General features: G+C 33.7%; 1 protein-coding gene across 6 annotated transcripts in view; it reads right to left on the reverse strand.

Annotated features, from left to right (window-relative positions):
• The window catches only part of SPEF2 (sperm flagellar 2), a 74,621-nt gene that overhangs the window by 599 nt on the left and 61,308 nt on the right, over positions 1 to 12,714 (reverse strand). For 3 of the 6 annotated variants that reach the window (XM_071425562.1, XM_071425561.1, XM_071425560.1), the window contains exons 28-33: positions 12,602 to 12,708; positions 11,403 to 11,585; positions 9,363 to 9,455; positions 8,573 to 8,746; positions 5,259 to 5,447; positions 4,840 to 4,962 (exon numbers count right to left, since the gene is read on the reverse strand). In XM_071425562.1, coding sequence (XP_071281663.1) covers positions 4,840 to 4,962; positions 5,259 to 5,447; positions 8,573 to 8,746; positions 9,363 to 9,455; positions 11,403 to 11,585; positions 12,602 to 12,708 — 869 coding nt within the window. The other 3 variants (XM_071425564.1, XM_071425565.1, XR_011678983.1) reach the window with 3 other exon arrangements.

Below are 12,714 nucleotides of genomic sequence, written 5' to 3' on the forward strand. Positions count from 1 at the left end.
AGATGATATTTTAATGTTATCCACGGGACTTAATTTCCTTCGGTGTTTTTACAAAACAACACTGTTAAAAAGCAACTCTGTTTTTAAACAGAGATCTTAAACATCAGCTTAATATTATTGGTAAAGAGAGGTATCAAGACTGTTGTTTAAACCAGTAAATGATATTCAGAACATACAAAGACAAATTCTTCAATTAAGTGGGTTTTTTTAGTATGCCATATTTCAGACTGAACTTTAACAACAGTTCCAGGGAATGGATACTAAAAAATAAGTAACTAATACTTTGAATAATATATACCCTCAGTAGGTTAATTTTATGCTTAGTTCTTTATAATATATTGTCTGATTTCTTAATTTTCAATAGTTTTGTATTAGCAGAATCTTCTCCATTTCCCATTTCAGCAATACTATCCATTGTAGGATGTGTAAGTAGGATGAACTAGGAATTTCTGTTTTAAAATAGTAACATGCTGAACATTCAATACAAAGATAAATATTTAACTTTCTAGCATCTCCTGATACTGTCAGAATACATATTTTATACTTTTAGGAAATTATTCTCCATTTTTAGGAGAATAATCAACAGTCTGATTTTTTATTTATACGTAGTATTTTTTATATACATGCAGTGCAATATATATTTTATGCATAATTTGAAGACCTTTTTCAAAAGCAGAATTTTCAACCTTTTCTAGAAAGCAGAAACTGCCTGTATGTAGTGATGCCTCACAAACTTGTAACATACCAGAAGCATTTCAGTGAATAGACAACTATGCTAAAAGGAAGTATTACCAGACCATGGTTTTAGAGGGTTGCACTAAAATTTATCTTTGATTCTAGGAAACACTTCACTACAAGGAGGCATTTTCCAGCAAATTGAGTCAGAAAAAGTAGTTACAATCCTGTTAGATAAAAATCAATGTTGTACTAAATGCTGTCAAAAAATTGGAGATAGAATGCTCCAACAGTTTTACTATGTCCGTCTTCAATGAAGGAAACATTTTTTCTTTAAGATGAAGAGGTATTATTTATATTTCTTTAATATAAGAAACAACATCTTTTATGTACATTAAATTTTCTAAGATTATTTAGGGATGGCATACATCATCAAGAGAAGCACAACATAGGTCTCTTTTTTCAATGAGGTACTTAGACACTGAGTTAGATTTTCCTTTTTTTGCACACTGGGACATTTAAAACACCACATGAAAAAAGCTTCTCAAGTTTCATAAGTATTACAGTTACACCTTATGACTAAACAGTGATTCAGCAGTACTTTTTTTTCTCAAAACCTTGATACATGGTCCAGTTCATAAGATGTATTCAATATAATCTGTATGAACTCTCCCTATGACAAGAAGCTCTTTTACTTTGCGAAATGATACATGGAGTTCTGAACGTTTGTTGTGTAATATTAAATGGCTGCTGTGGCTATAAACAGGTTTTGTAATAGTTCTTCAAGATACTAATAAACTTTTTTTCAAAAAGCCATGTTAACTATAGACTAATAGAAATCCCGCCTCAGTGGAACTCCTATCTGAAAGATTGTCTGGATTATGTTACTGAAATGATTAGCACAATGAACAACATTAACAGCAGTAACCATATGACAAACAATTAAGATGGAACAAGCATAATGCAAGAGCTTGCTAAATATATTCAAAACATAAACACATAGAAATATGATGTGATAGCCCTATCTTCAAAAACAGAACTTTTTTTAAAAGGGCTATGCAGGATTTGAAAGCAGAATAAGAAATACAATGCAATTTATCCAATGCATAATATTTTTGGTATTAATAAACTGAATGCTAATTATCAAACTACCTTATCTTCAGTAATTATAAGAATGTAGTTTATTCAAAGTAATAAATACTGCATTAAGCATTAAGAATTATAGAAGTCGAATATATCCCAGACTCTTTCTTTAAATTTATCACAATCAAAATGCAGAATTACTAAAATAAGTGGTTGTTTCTGTATTACCATATCTGTGACAGTCTCAGGACAGATGTTAAAATTTGTAGGAAGAAATAATGAGTTCTAAAGAAAACCCCTTAAGTGACCAAATTGAGTAGATGAACACATGCAGTGCAAAAAGCAGATTGCTTGCTTCTCCCATTTGAATCAGCTGGTCTAATAAAAATCTTCTCTCATTTATTATTAAATTTATTTAAAGAAAATTTAATTGATTGTGTAATGAAGTTCCTTCATAAACATATACAGGTAAGTGTCATCTGCCTATTGTCATGGAATAAATTTTATCTGATAAGTGAAAAAAATATGTTGATAATGGCAAACTTGAAAGTTCTAGTTAGGACCAGAAAACCTTGTAATCAGATCAGAAAAGACAAGATGAAAAAGTAATAGAATTTCTGGGCATATTAATTTGTAGACATTTGTACTAAGGCTGATAGAAAAGTCAATATCCTGTAGGATGCTGCCAGCCCACTAGCAGAGAAAACAAAATCCCTACAAAAGACAATACATCTCACATGGAAAAAAAAAAAATTTTGAGATGTGACAGACAATAATGGTTGAAATTGAACAGGTCATAAAGATCCAAAAGAATCATCAAGTATTCTAACTTAACTTAAATTTGAAAAAAATTAAGCTAGATGTTCCCTTTATAGTTTTCAGCAAAACATTTTACTTTCTGCTGTTTATGACTGCATTAGTACAAACATTTTAACTTTTAGAAACCACACCCTGACTTGCTATATTTATCTTGTACAAGATCTCAAAATAACAGCACTGTGGTTGACTTTCATTTTTATAGACATCTCTGAGGAGAATTTCTGCAAAAATAATTGATGCTAAAAATATTGTCTTGGAAAGAAAAAAGTTCACATGTTCCCCAAATAGGGAATCGATACAGGAAAAATCTTCCTGGAGTCTGTATGTAATAGACCAGAATTGCAACATACTTAAAACAGTGGCCCCTGGGTCTCTATGCCTGTTTGCTGGTGAATATAAAACTTTTTTGGTAAACCTGAGTGTTGATTTCATGCATAAAACAAAAGTCTGAATTTAACAGTACAGTCAAGGAATGAAATAGTTTGTGTTTAGGTACAGAAACCATAGAGTACTATATTTGAGATACAGTCAGTATAAGCCTTTTCAAGAGGAAATTTTAAGTACTACAAATGATAACTGAAGCTCTGCATCACCCAACTGTTGAGTCAGGAGATACAAGAATCAACAGGACCTGCCAAATAAGTGGAAAAATGTCTCATTTAAGTGGAGTCATACCAATATATAAACAAGATGTGGGGCTAGAATATGTGCACTGAAACCCTCAGTTACTACCAAGATTCATATGCACTATCCTGCAGCTTTTCTCATAGACTGACAATTTTTATACCTGAACTGCCCTGAATATATCCTACCAGCCAGAAATAACACAGGTAATTGATGGTAGCTAATACAATTTAAACATGCTCTCCAATCTACTCTTTAAGCTATGTAACAAAGTACTCCCTAAAAACGGTACAGGAAAATCAGAAATTTTAATAGAGAATAAATATGGTGTGTTTGATTTTCAGCTATTGGCCAGTGTGAAAACATTTTAACAAAGAGTCTCTGTAAATTGCCTAGCATATAGATATGGATTTACTCAGTTTATACCCTAATTAAGTTTTACTTTAGGTTTCATCACATTTGGTCTTCATGAAGAAGCTGCATTATATTAAATTCTACATCTAGAGAGCTTGTTTAAAAAATGCTTTGGTCTGCAAGAAATTCAGTGAGGTTGGAAAAAAAACCAAATTAGAAAATGCAGTATACAATTAAATATAAAGAATAGTCAGGAAGAAAGAATGGGGAAGGGAAGGGAGGAATGACCTAACATTCTATGGCATCTGTCTTCCCAAATAGGCTGAGACATCAACATAGGAAGGATGGACACACATGGATAGTTATAATCTTCAATTTTATTGTCTTGTCTTTGTCTTACATTTTCTATCACTTTCTACTGTAGCAAATGAATTTTTAACCCTCACTTTTACTGAATAAATATATTATTTTATTATTATATTTTATCTTTTACTGACAATGATTATGAGTGATACAATAAATGCTGGGCAATTCACATCCTACAAGTGAGGAATATAATTAAGAAATAGCAAGTTACTCCTAAGCTATTCTTTATCTTATTCAGATTTACATTTTGCGGGACATATGGGGGTGATCATCTAAAACTTGTGAAGACTGTTTATTGACTGTTTATTGTCCCATTTGACATGGGACATGTACATACAAGCATCCTCTCATCTTTTCATGCTGTTTTCTTACACCCTGTGTATCGAGTATTTTTGCCATAGTTTGATACCTTAAACAGGGTGATTCTCTGGCCAAAACTTGCCTTTTGTGCAACTGTTTTAATGCATGTTTAAACATAGGTGCAGGCAGCAGGGAAGTTCTAGACAATGGCAGGGAAGAACACTGGACCTGTACTGCCTCTGCATGCCTTTTTCTGTTGCCTGGTTGGCCTGGGGCAGGATGGGATCTACCACATATATCTCCTACAGTGTCCTGCAGTACGACCCTGATGGGAGGATAATTCAACCACACTCCTTTCTATGGATGAGGAGAAAGGCAAAGGCAGTTCCAGGCCAGCAAGACTTGCACAATAAACAGGTCTGAAAGTGGCCCAGTCTTTGATGGATGGAATTTTCACAGAAAACAAAAAACCTGATCTACCCTACAGCTGCTGGGCTGTATAGTTGCTCTGCATTGCAAATTGGCAGTATCTACATTAATTACATGTACATTTCTGGGACAACGCAAATTTAAGCATGTGTGCTTACAAAGGTTTTGGTCCCAGACAGGAATACTTACAGGAAGTTTGTATTCTTGGCATGTGTTAATCAAATCTTCCATGAAAGGATGCTTCAAAAGGAGTTCAAATGCAATGGGTGTCAGATCTTCAGCACCTAATTCTTGGTACATCTTGATGAAATACTTTAAGTAAAAATAATCTGTGGTCAATATATTGTAAAAAAAAAAAGAAAAAAAAGAAAAAGAAAAAGAAGAAAAAGAAAAAGAAAAAGAAAAAGAAAAAGAAAAAGAAAAAGAAAAAGAAAAAGAAAAAGAAAAAGAAAAAGAAAAAGAAAAAGAAAAAGAAAAAGAAAAAGAAAAAGAAAAAGAAAAAGAAAAAGAAAAAGAAAAAGAAAGAAAAAGGTGGAAAAGCGAAGATCACAGCATATTTTTAACACATGATGCAAACTACACAGTCATCCATGAATCAATCAGCCTACCTTATCATAGCTGCCTGCCTTCTCCAGACAGCTAAATCTATGATAATCATCATCTTTACTTCTTCCAGTATGAAACACTTTGAGAAGAGATGCCACTGAAATCATTTCTTCCCCTGTGTAATTCAAGACTTCTTTTTCATCCTCGATTAAAGTATTTTCATTTGACAGTATGTTGGGGCTTGAAGAATCCTAAAAATTTAGGCACAGGTATCATACTTGGGGATAAACCATCTGTCAGTAGATGGTCTGTTTCAGTTAAACACCCATTAAGAACCAATGGATTACAAAACAAAAGTCACCAACTCACACAAAATTATCTACTGCACCATAGGAATAAATCCTGGCAGTCCAGAAATATCCATATAGTTGGCATTACCAGAAATTTAATAGACAGCTTTTTCCAGGAATGTGGCCAACATTGCACAGAAAAACTAACATTTCTTGGAGAACAAAACATAAAAATATTTCACAGTTACAGACTACAATACCAAGAAATTTGTGTTTACTTAAGGAGTAAACTTGGTCATTCTGGATGTTCACATGAAAAAAAACAGTATGAATTTTCTAGTCCAAATCTAGTCACTACAAGAACTCTGTTTTGGCCAGCAGTTAACCAGCTCTCCACAGAAATAGGCACTTTCTAGTTTATGCAGAAAAATTAAGTTTATTTTAAGCAAGCAATTAGGTCATTTTAGAGTTAGTCAAAGAGAAAAAAAACCCTCAAAACTAAACAAAAAAAAACTGCTATAGAGATTTTTGAGCACAAAGATGACAAAGGACCTCACATAGGTGAACAGTGCTTTGACTAGATTACGTCACAATGTAGACTAACCAGTAACAATAGTAAATTGCATTTAATTGAACAAACTATTTCTTTCCTCATTAGGAGGGAGAGACTGCTGAGGTTCAGTCACACCTGTGCTAGTGCCTTGGGCCTTAATACATTTCATTTTGTGCACAGGAGGAGTAGAGTCATTTGCAGTCTTTTTAACACACAGTAACCAAGATTACAGAAATATCAGCGCTGAAGGTTTTTGGTCTGTCATTGCATTGCTTACACTGAGCTGTGAGACCTACACAACCAATAATAACATTATTTAGACTTAAAATGAAATTTGTAAAAGAAGTCTCAAGAATATGTTAGTCTGAGCTTCTCTTAACAACATGAAGGCTTCAGATGTATTTCTGCAGGCAGATACCAATGAGATGATGTTACAATTACCAGCACAGAACAAGAAAAGAGAAGAGGCAAATTAGATGAAGTTCTGTAAGTGCCTATGTATGAGCCAGCTACCTAAGGTGTAAAACTTCTTAGAGATGAGCTAGATAGCTCTTTATACTCACTGATGAATGTTCTACTGATAATATTTACTAAATTTCCAGTACCTGCAGTGAGAATTGGGATATTTAGATCACATGTAAACAGCCACAGGGAAAGATTTAGGTTCTTAATTTGATGCTGAAACCACTTTGGATATCTTCAGGACTCCGTGTATTTGATGGAGCTTGGCTCAAACCTGACACAATATCAATGCACCATTTCCTTTTTGCCCCCTTGTGTTTGTGGAATAACCTTCATGAAATACTGGCTCTACTAAAGTCTATAGAGAAAACTCCTTTACTTCAGTGGTATGGGATTTCTTTTGTTGCCTTCTGTCCATATTCAACATCATCATTTAAGTGCACAGGCATGGAAAACAAGGCATAAGAAAAATATTTTATAAATGAAAATATTAAAAAAGAAAATATTAAAATGATGTTTTAAAATCAGTCCAGTGATTCTGTACACCAGCCTAGACAACTATAAAGTCAAAGAGAATCCATACAAGCAAGATTCATTTAACATCTAATTCTTGGATATTCCTAGGCTTCTGAGGGACTCTCCAAGGTGAATTAGGCACACAATCTATCTGTTTAATACACTGTGGGACATACATCAGACATAGCTCAGATTCACAGACCCAATGCCTTGAGTGAGAAAGCAGGCATGAGGCAATGCTCAAGTTAGATGGGACATCTCTTTCTCCTCAGAGATCCAGTTAATTCTGGGCTGAAGGCAAATGCTCCCCTTCACTCGTGACTCACAGCCTTAAGAAGTTGTTGACACAGAGATGATAATGCCAGTCTCTTACTTATACACTACCAAACTTCCAACCAAACAGATGAAACCAAGCAGAAAATGGCAAAGAGGAGAACAGGTTGCATAGCTTTATATCCAATGAGATGACAGCTAGAACTTTTCACCAAAATATAGGAAATTAATGCCACAGTATCTAATTGGGAGCATTCTGTGCTCTCCTTCTTCCTATGAAATGTGGAAAGTATTACTGTCTTATTGTCTCATTCAGTCTCTCCAGTGTACAAAAACTCTGTTGCGCCAAACAAAACACAGGGAAGTATAGTAACTTCTGTCATTTGAAATTACAAAATGCTATTTTGCATATGTATATTTTTACCCTGTGTAATAAAATCATGCCTTTTCTATGCTCTTTCTAGAGATCTCAATTATACTTTAAGTTCTGGGCAATTGTTGGAGTCACTGTGGTTGCAACAGGGCAATGAATAATTTTATTATCTCGAGCAGCAACCTCTTTCCAAGATGTGTACAGATAAATAATTTATGTCTCAAAAAATGACTTATACATCAATAAATATAAGTATTCACTAATCCGGAACTGATGCATGCAGTGGACTAATTCCAGTTTTAAGACTTTAATAATAAAAACATACTACAGAAATACTAATAATGTTGAAATGATGAGTTTCATTTGATTTAACAATGCATTCATCATGTCTGAAAAAGTAATTTTAAAATTATTTTGTATTAAACAAATTATTATTAAACCTTCTGGTTTACAGATAAACCTAAACACTTGGAAATAAAACGACAAAGATGTGTCTGAATATCCCAAAGAAACATAGTGGAAAATAAAGTAAGACCAGCAATAATAAAGTAAGTGGAAAATAAAGTAAGACCAGGTCTTACATCATAAGATAACATTACTGTAAGTCATACTGCAGTCTAATTCCAGGGGACTGATGGTTGGTCAATTAAGCAAAATAATTACTTCCATTCATATGCACAAGGAGTAATCACCAGTAAGTATCTTAAACTTTCATTAATGGCGAGCAAATTTCCAGACTTTTGAAAGAATCCTTCTGAGTATTATTACCAATGCAATGTTCCCATGAATTCAGTGAGACTACTTATAAGGACTGGAGTTACCCAGGATAAGGAAATATAGAGAAATCTGGGCAATTTATAAATTGAAAGTACTACTACTATTCTCTAGTATTTTTCTGTGATATCTTACCACACACGGAAAGGAAGCTTTCCTTTTTCTGAGAATACATGCTCCAGTAACAATGCTAAGTGCTCTGTATACACCTTCAACTGGATCAGAGTGGGAGGCAAAATAAAGCAGCATCTCAATATAGTCCAGCAGAGCAGGGTCTTTTTTGGTATCCGCAAATAAATGGAAGAAAAACTATAAAAGGGCAAAAATAAGCAAATTAATTTCTATAAGTGGACTTAAATGAAATACAAATCAAGGACTGTAGAGAAAAGCATGAAATACAGTAATAATACATACTGCTAATAAGAGCTACTATACTTAAGAGCATGTTGAGACTGTGCAAATTTAGGCTGTGATAAATCATAAATGTGTGTTAAGTAATTCAAGGAAATAGAAATTGAGTTTCACAGAAAAAGATAGAAATTCATAAAACCTTGTATCACGACAAATATGTTCAAAGCATTTTTTGTATTCAGATTATTATTAGCCCCCTCTCTCATGGAAAAATCTATGTGCTCAGATGCAGTGATCATTTGCCTCCCATTCTTTACAAAACTGGTTGCTGTGTAGCAAAATTAATGTCATTCAACAAAGAACAGGAGTAATTAAGTCTTTCTGAGCAGACTGATTTAGAACGCTCAAGGATGACTCTTGGATTCCTCTCTACATTATTCTGAAGCACCACTTGACCTGAAAAACATCAAACAAAATGCAGCACTTATTGAAAAAAAGAGACCCAAAAAATTCTGAAATGAGACCTATCATGTTTGAATAGCGATTTTTTCAAAATACCTATGCTTTCAGTTACCTCTGTGAGGTGTTTTAGCCTTTCTGAAGACACAGGTTCTTCGCAACTTTCTGTTATGCTTAGATCTTCATTTTCATTAAACCATAAGCCAACCTGATTTAATAAATAAATAAATAAGTTCGTTTATTTTCACACACTGAAATAAGGTAGTCTTTATACTCTAGCTGTTCAACACACAGGTTACTAAGAGCCTAATTTCTGGACTTAATCAAACTGAATTTGTTATTAATACACAATGACGACAATAATTATAATTTATTGTTTGTATGTTGTAACAGATATTTGAGAAGTTACTGAAAATCAAATAGGATAGAAGTGAATGTATGCTTTTGAAAAAAGTGAAAATTAACTAAGTAGTTGTAAATCTATGCTGCTGAGGAAGCAGAATATGATATGGAGTTTCTATGCATGCTCTGATTTTTTCCTTTGAGGATATCCTTTGCTAATCCCTACAGCTTTTGTCCAGATTTTACTTTTAGAAGAAACTGTCCATATAATTCAGTATGATGAAGGATAGAGCCATGTCTCTCCCCATGCTTGCCTGCTCCCAACAAGATGACCTAGAGTCCTAGAGAGACAGAGCTACAACTGTAAATTAAAAGTGCTCAGAACCAATTCTCTAGTACTAGACTCTAGACATAGGAAGGATCAGCTAGATCGGGATAGGTATGAACAAACTTCCAACAGAAAAATTCACCTGTGTGAAACCACAGGCTGTACAAACAACATCACAGGAGGGACAACCCACAACCATTACCTGTAGATGGGCCCCAGCACTGTGTAGTTTGCCAGTGTAGGTGCAAAGAGAGAGGACAGGCGAAGCAGCTCAAATTCCCAGTGGAAGGTTATTCAAACTAGCTGTTTACTGCATATTTATTACCTTGTAATACTGAAGTGATTAAATTAATTGCTTGGTATTATACTTGAAATAGGATCCTATGATAAAAATGTATGTTCTCAGTCTGCATGTCTTGTAACTGCTAGCTTATTTGCAAACTCTTCAGCAAAACTTATAACAATAGAAAAAATAAATGCACATAGACCTGCATTTTTTGTGGGTTTCCTGGCCTTGTAGAGTTTGTTTCTTAGAAAGTCTGTGGTGGGAAGGGGTTGGCAGGTGCTCCTGGAAGTTTTAAATTAATTAAAGAAATTCTGAAAACTACAGGCCTCTGGACTAACACAGCCTTTATTTAGTATTTTTTAAAAACTAATGCTAGGTGAGTGGAGAACAAATTACAATAAAGTTTCTATGAAATTTATTCAGAAGTGTTGGAAAATTATATTTAATATCAACAAACAAAACCAGAAACTGGCAAGACTGGAATATCTACAGACATCTATATGTGTATGTATATGATACTTACAGCTAGTATAGCCAAGAGAGTGAACCAGCAGTAAAATGCAAAGTAAAAGTAAGTGAAAATGAGCAGAATTTTCCTGAAGAAACAAAAATGTATTCATAACACTCTTTCTGAAAAACCTGGCTGAACTACGTGACAATTCAAACAGAGGTTGTCTTCAGAAAAATGATCAAAGAATTTTATAATTTTCCATGTATTCAAGGCTTGAGGAATGATCTTGAGAAACTTAATTATTGGAAAAAATCTAGAAACATTTAATTGAAATGCAGCTGATGAGATGAAACCGAAATCCTTATTTTTGCTTGGAGCAAATTATCTTATTCAGTGTCAAGTAAGTTAATAGTCATCAAAGTGCACACAGAATGGTTTCTTTAAAACAGAAAGGGTTTTCACTTGAGATTAATTTATGATATAAGTAGGAAAATCAAGTTTAAAGTATGTTTATTTAGGAAAATCAAGTTTAAAGTATGTTTAATTAGCCTGATTTGTGGAACTATGGACAAAATACATATTGGGCTATCAATTTCCTGAAAACACTTTTCACTACAAAGCTCCCTCAGACCTAAAGCATTTAAAATTCAGACTGAGTTTCTCAATGCAAATAAGCCAAACAACATATCATTCAATTCAGGGAGTTTAACAAATTAAAATTTGATTGAAAAATTAAAAGGCTGATAACCTGTAAATAGTGTTCCTGTGTAACGAAGCCTGATCCAGTGACATCAAGAGACTTGAAGCCATGCAGTGTTTGGAGGAGCTGTGTCACAGACGGCGCTGGCCAAGGCTGTGCTGCTGCCAGCAAGAATCTGCGCCAGTCAGTAAGATGTGAGTTCATTGTGAATTCAGATGCCAGATTTTCTAACTACAAAACCAAAACAGCAAATATTGTCAAATGCGTACATAAACAGTCTTTCAATATCTTATGTATCCTTAGGTACTTCCTGGACAGGATGAACAAGGTTCTGCAGTGAGTTTTTATAAAACAAAATAGGCCACAGGCCACTGTGTGCCAACTGCCATGTGCAGTGGATGTTGCTCTAAATAAACACTCTGAGTGCCCAAATAGGCATTTATTTGGGCTTGAGAATTTCCTTTTGTAAGCTAGCTCATGCTTCTATGATAAATTTAAAAGTCTCATTTAAAACTCGTTCTTTTAAGACAAGAAAATTCTATTATTAAAATAAAGATAGGATTTATTAACACTAAAAGTTCTCAAAGAATACAGAACATGGGATACATGCCCATTTGGTCTATTAATAGAGAATATTTGACTGATAGCTTTCTTTGGATAATTAATTTCCTGTGCCGAGATTAGGTTTTACACACTTAAGATGACAGATGTGCTTAGTTTTCACTTAACTTACTGGAACTATACCACTTTAACATTAAAATGTTTTACTCATGCACTTCATCTTTGTAAAGAATATATTAATAAAGTGATGAAATAATGTGAAATCCAATTAAAATCTTAATGTGAATCATGGTTTGCTGTCAGAAATAGTTATTAAAATATGCTAACACAAGTAAATATTTTCAATCCATACCTTTACCAGTAACATGTGATTGAATCTGAAAGAGAAATTAATTCAGTATGGAGGATTTGAAAGTTTTCATGTTTCCAAATCTGAAAACCTTGGATGGTGTCTTAAGAACTGATATAACTTGCAAATTGTAAATAAATAAAGTGCGGACAAAATGTCTGGCACAGTGACTTCCACAATCCTTCCCTAGTGAAACAGAAGAATTTTAAAGAAAAACTGATAATATCCTATAATATTATTATCTTCATTTTAAGGACAATGCTTTGTACTAAGGACAATGCTGCATCTTCTACACAAACTAATACCCCAGTTGAAGAGAATATAGGGGCTCACTTACATCTGCAAGTGTTAAGTTCTTCCATGCATCAGGGTAGCAATTTATTCCAAGATTCAAATTAACCAAGCCACTAACAGTTTCAATAAATACTTTCTTTAGTACAAAACCTAATA

Source organism: Agelaius tricolor, unplaced genomic scaffold (genome assembly GCF_023055355.1).
Source record: "Agelaius tricolor isolate 1412-34295 unplaced genomic scaffold, bAgeTri1.0.p SCAF_4, whole genome shotgun sequence".
Lineage (NCBI taxonomy): Eukaryota > Metazoa > Chordata > Aves > Passeriformes > Icteridae > Agelaius > Agelaius tricolor.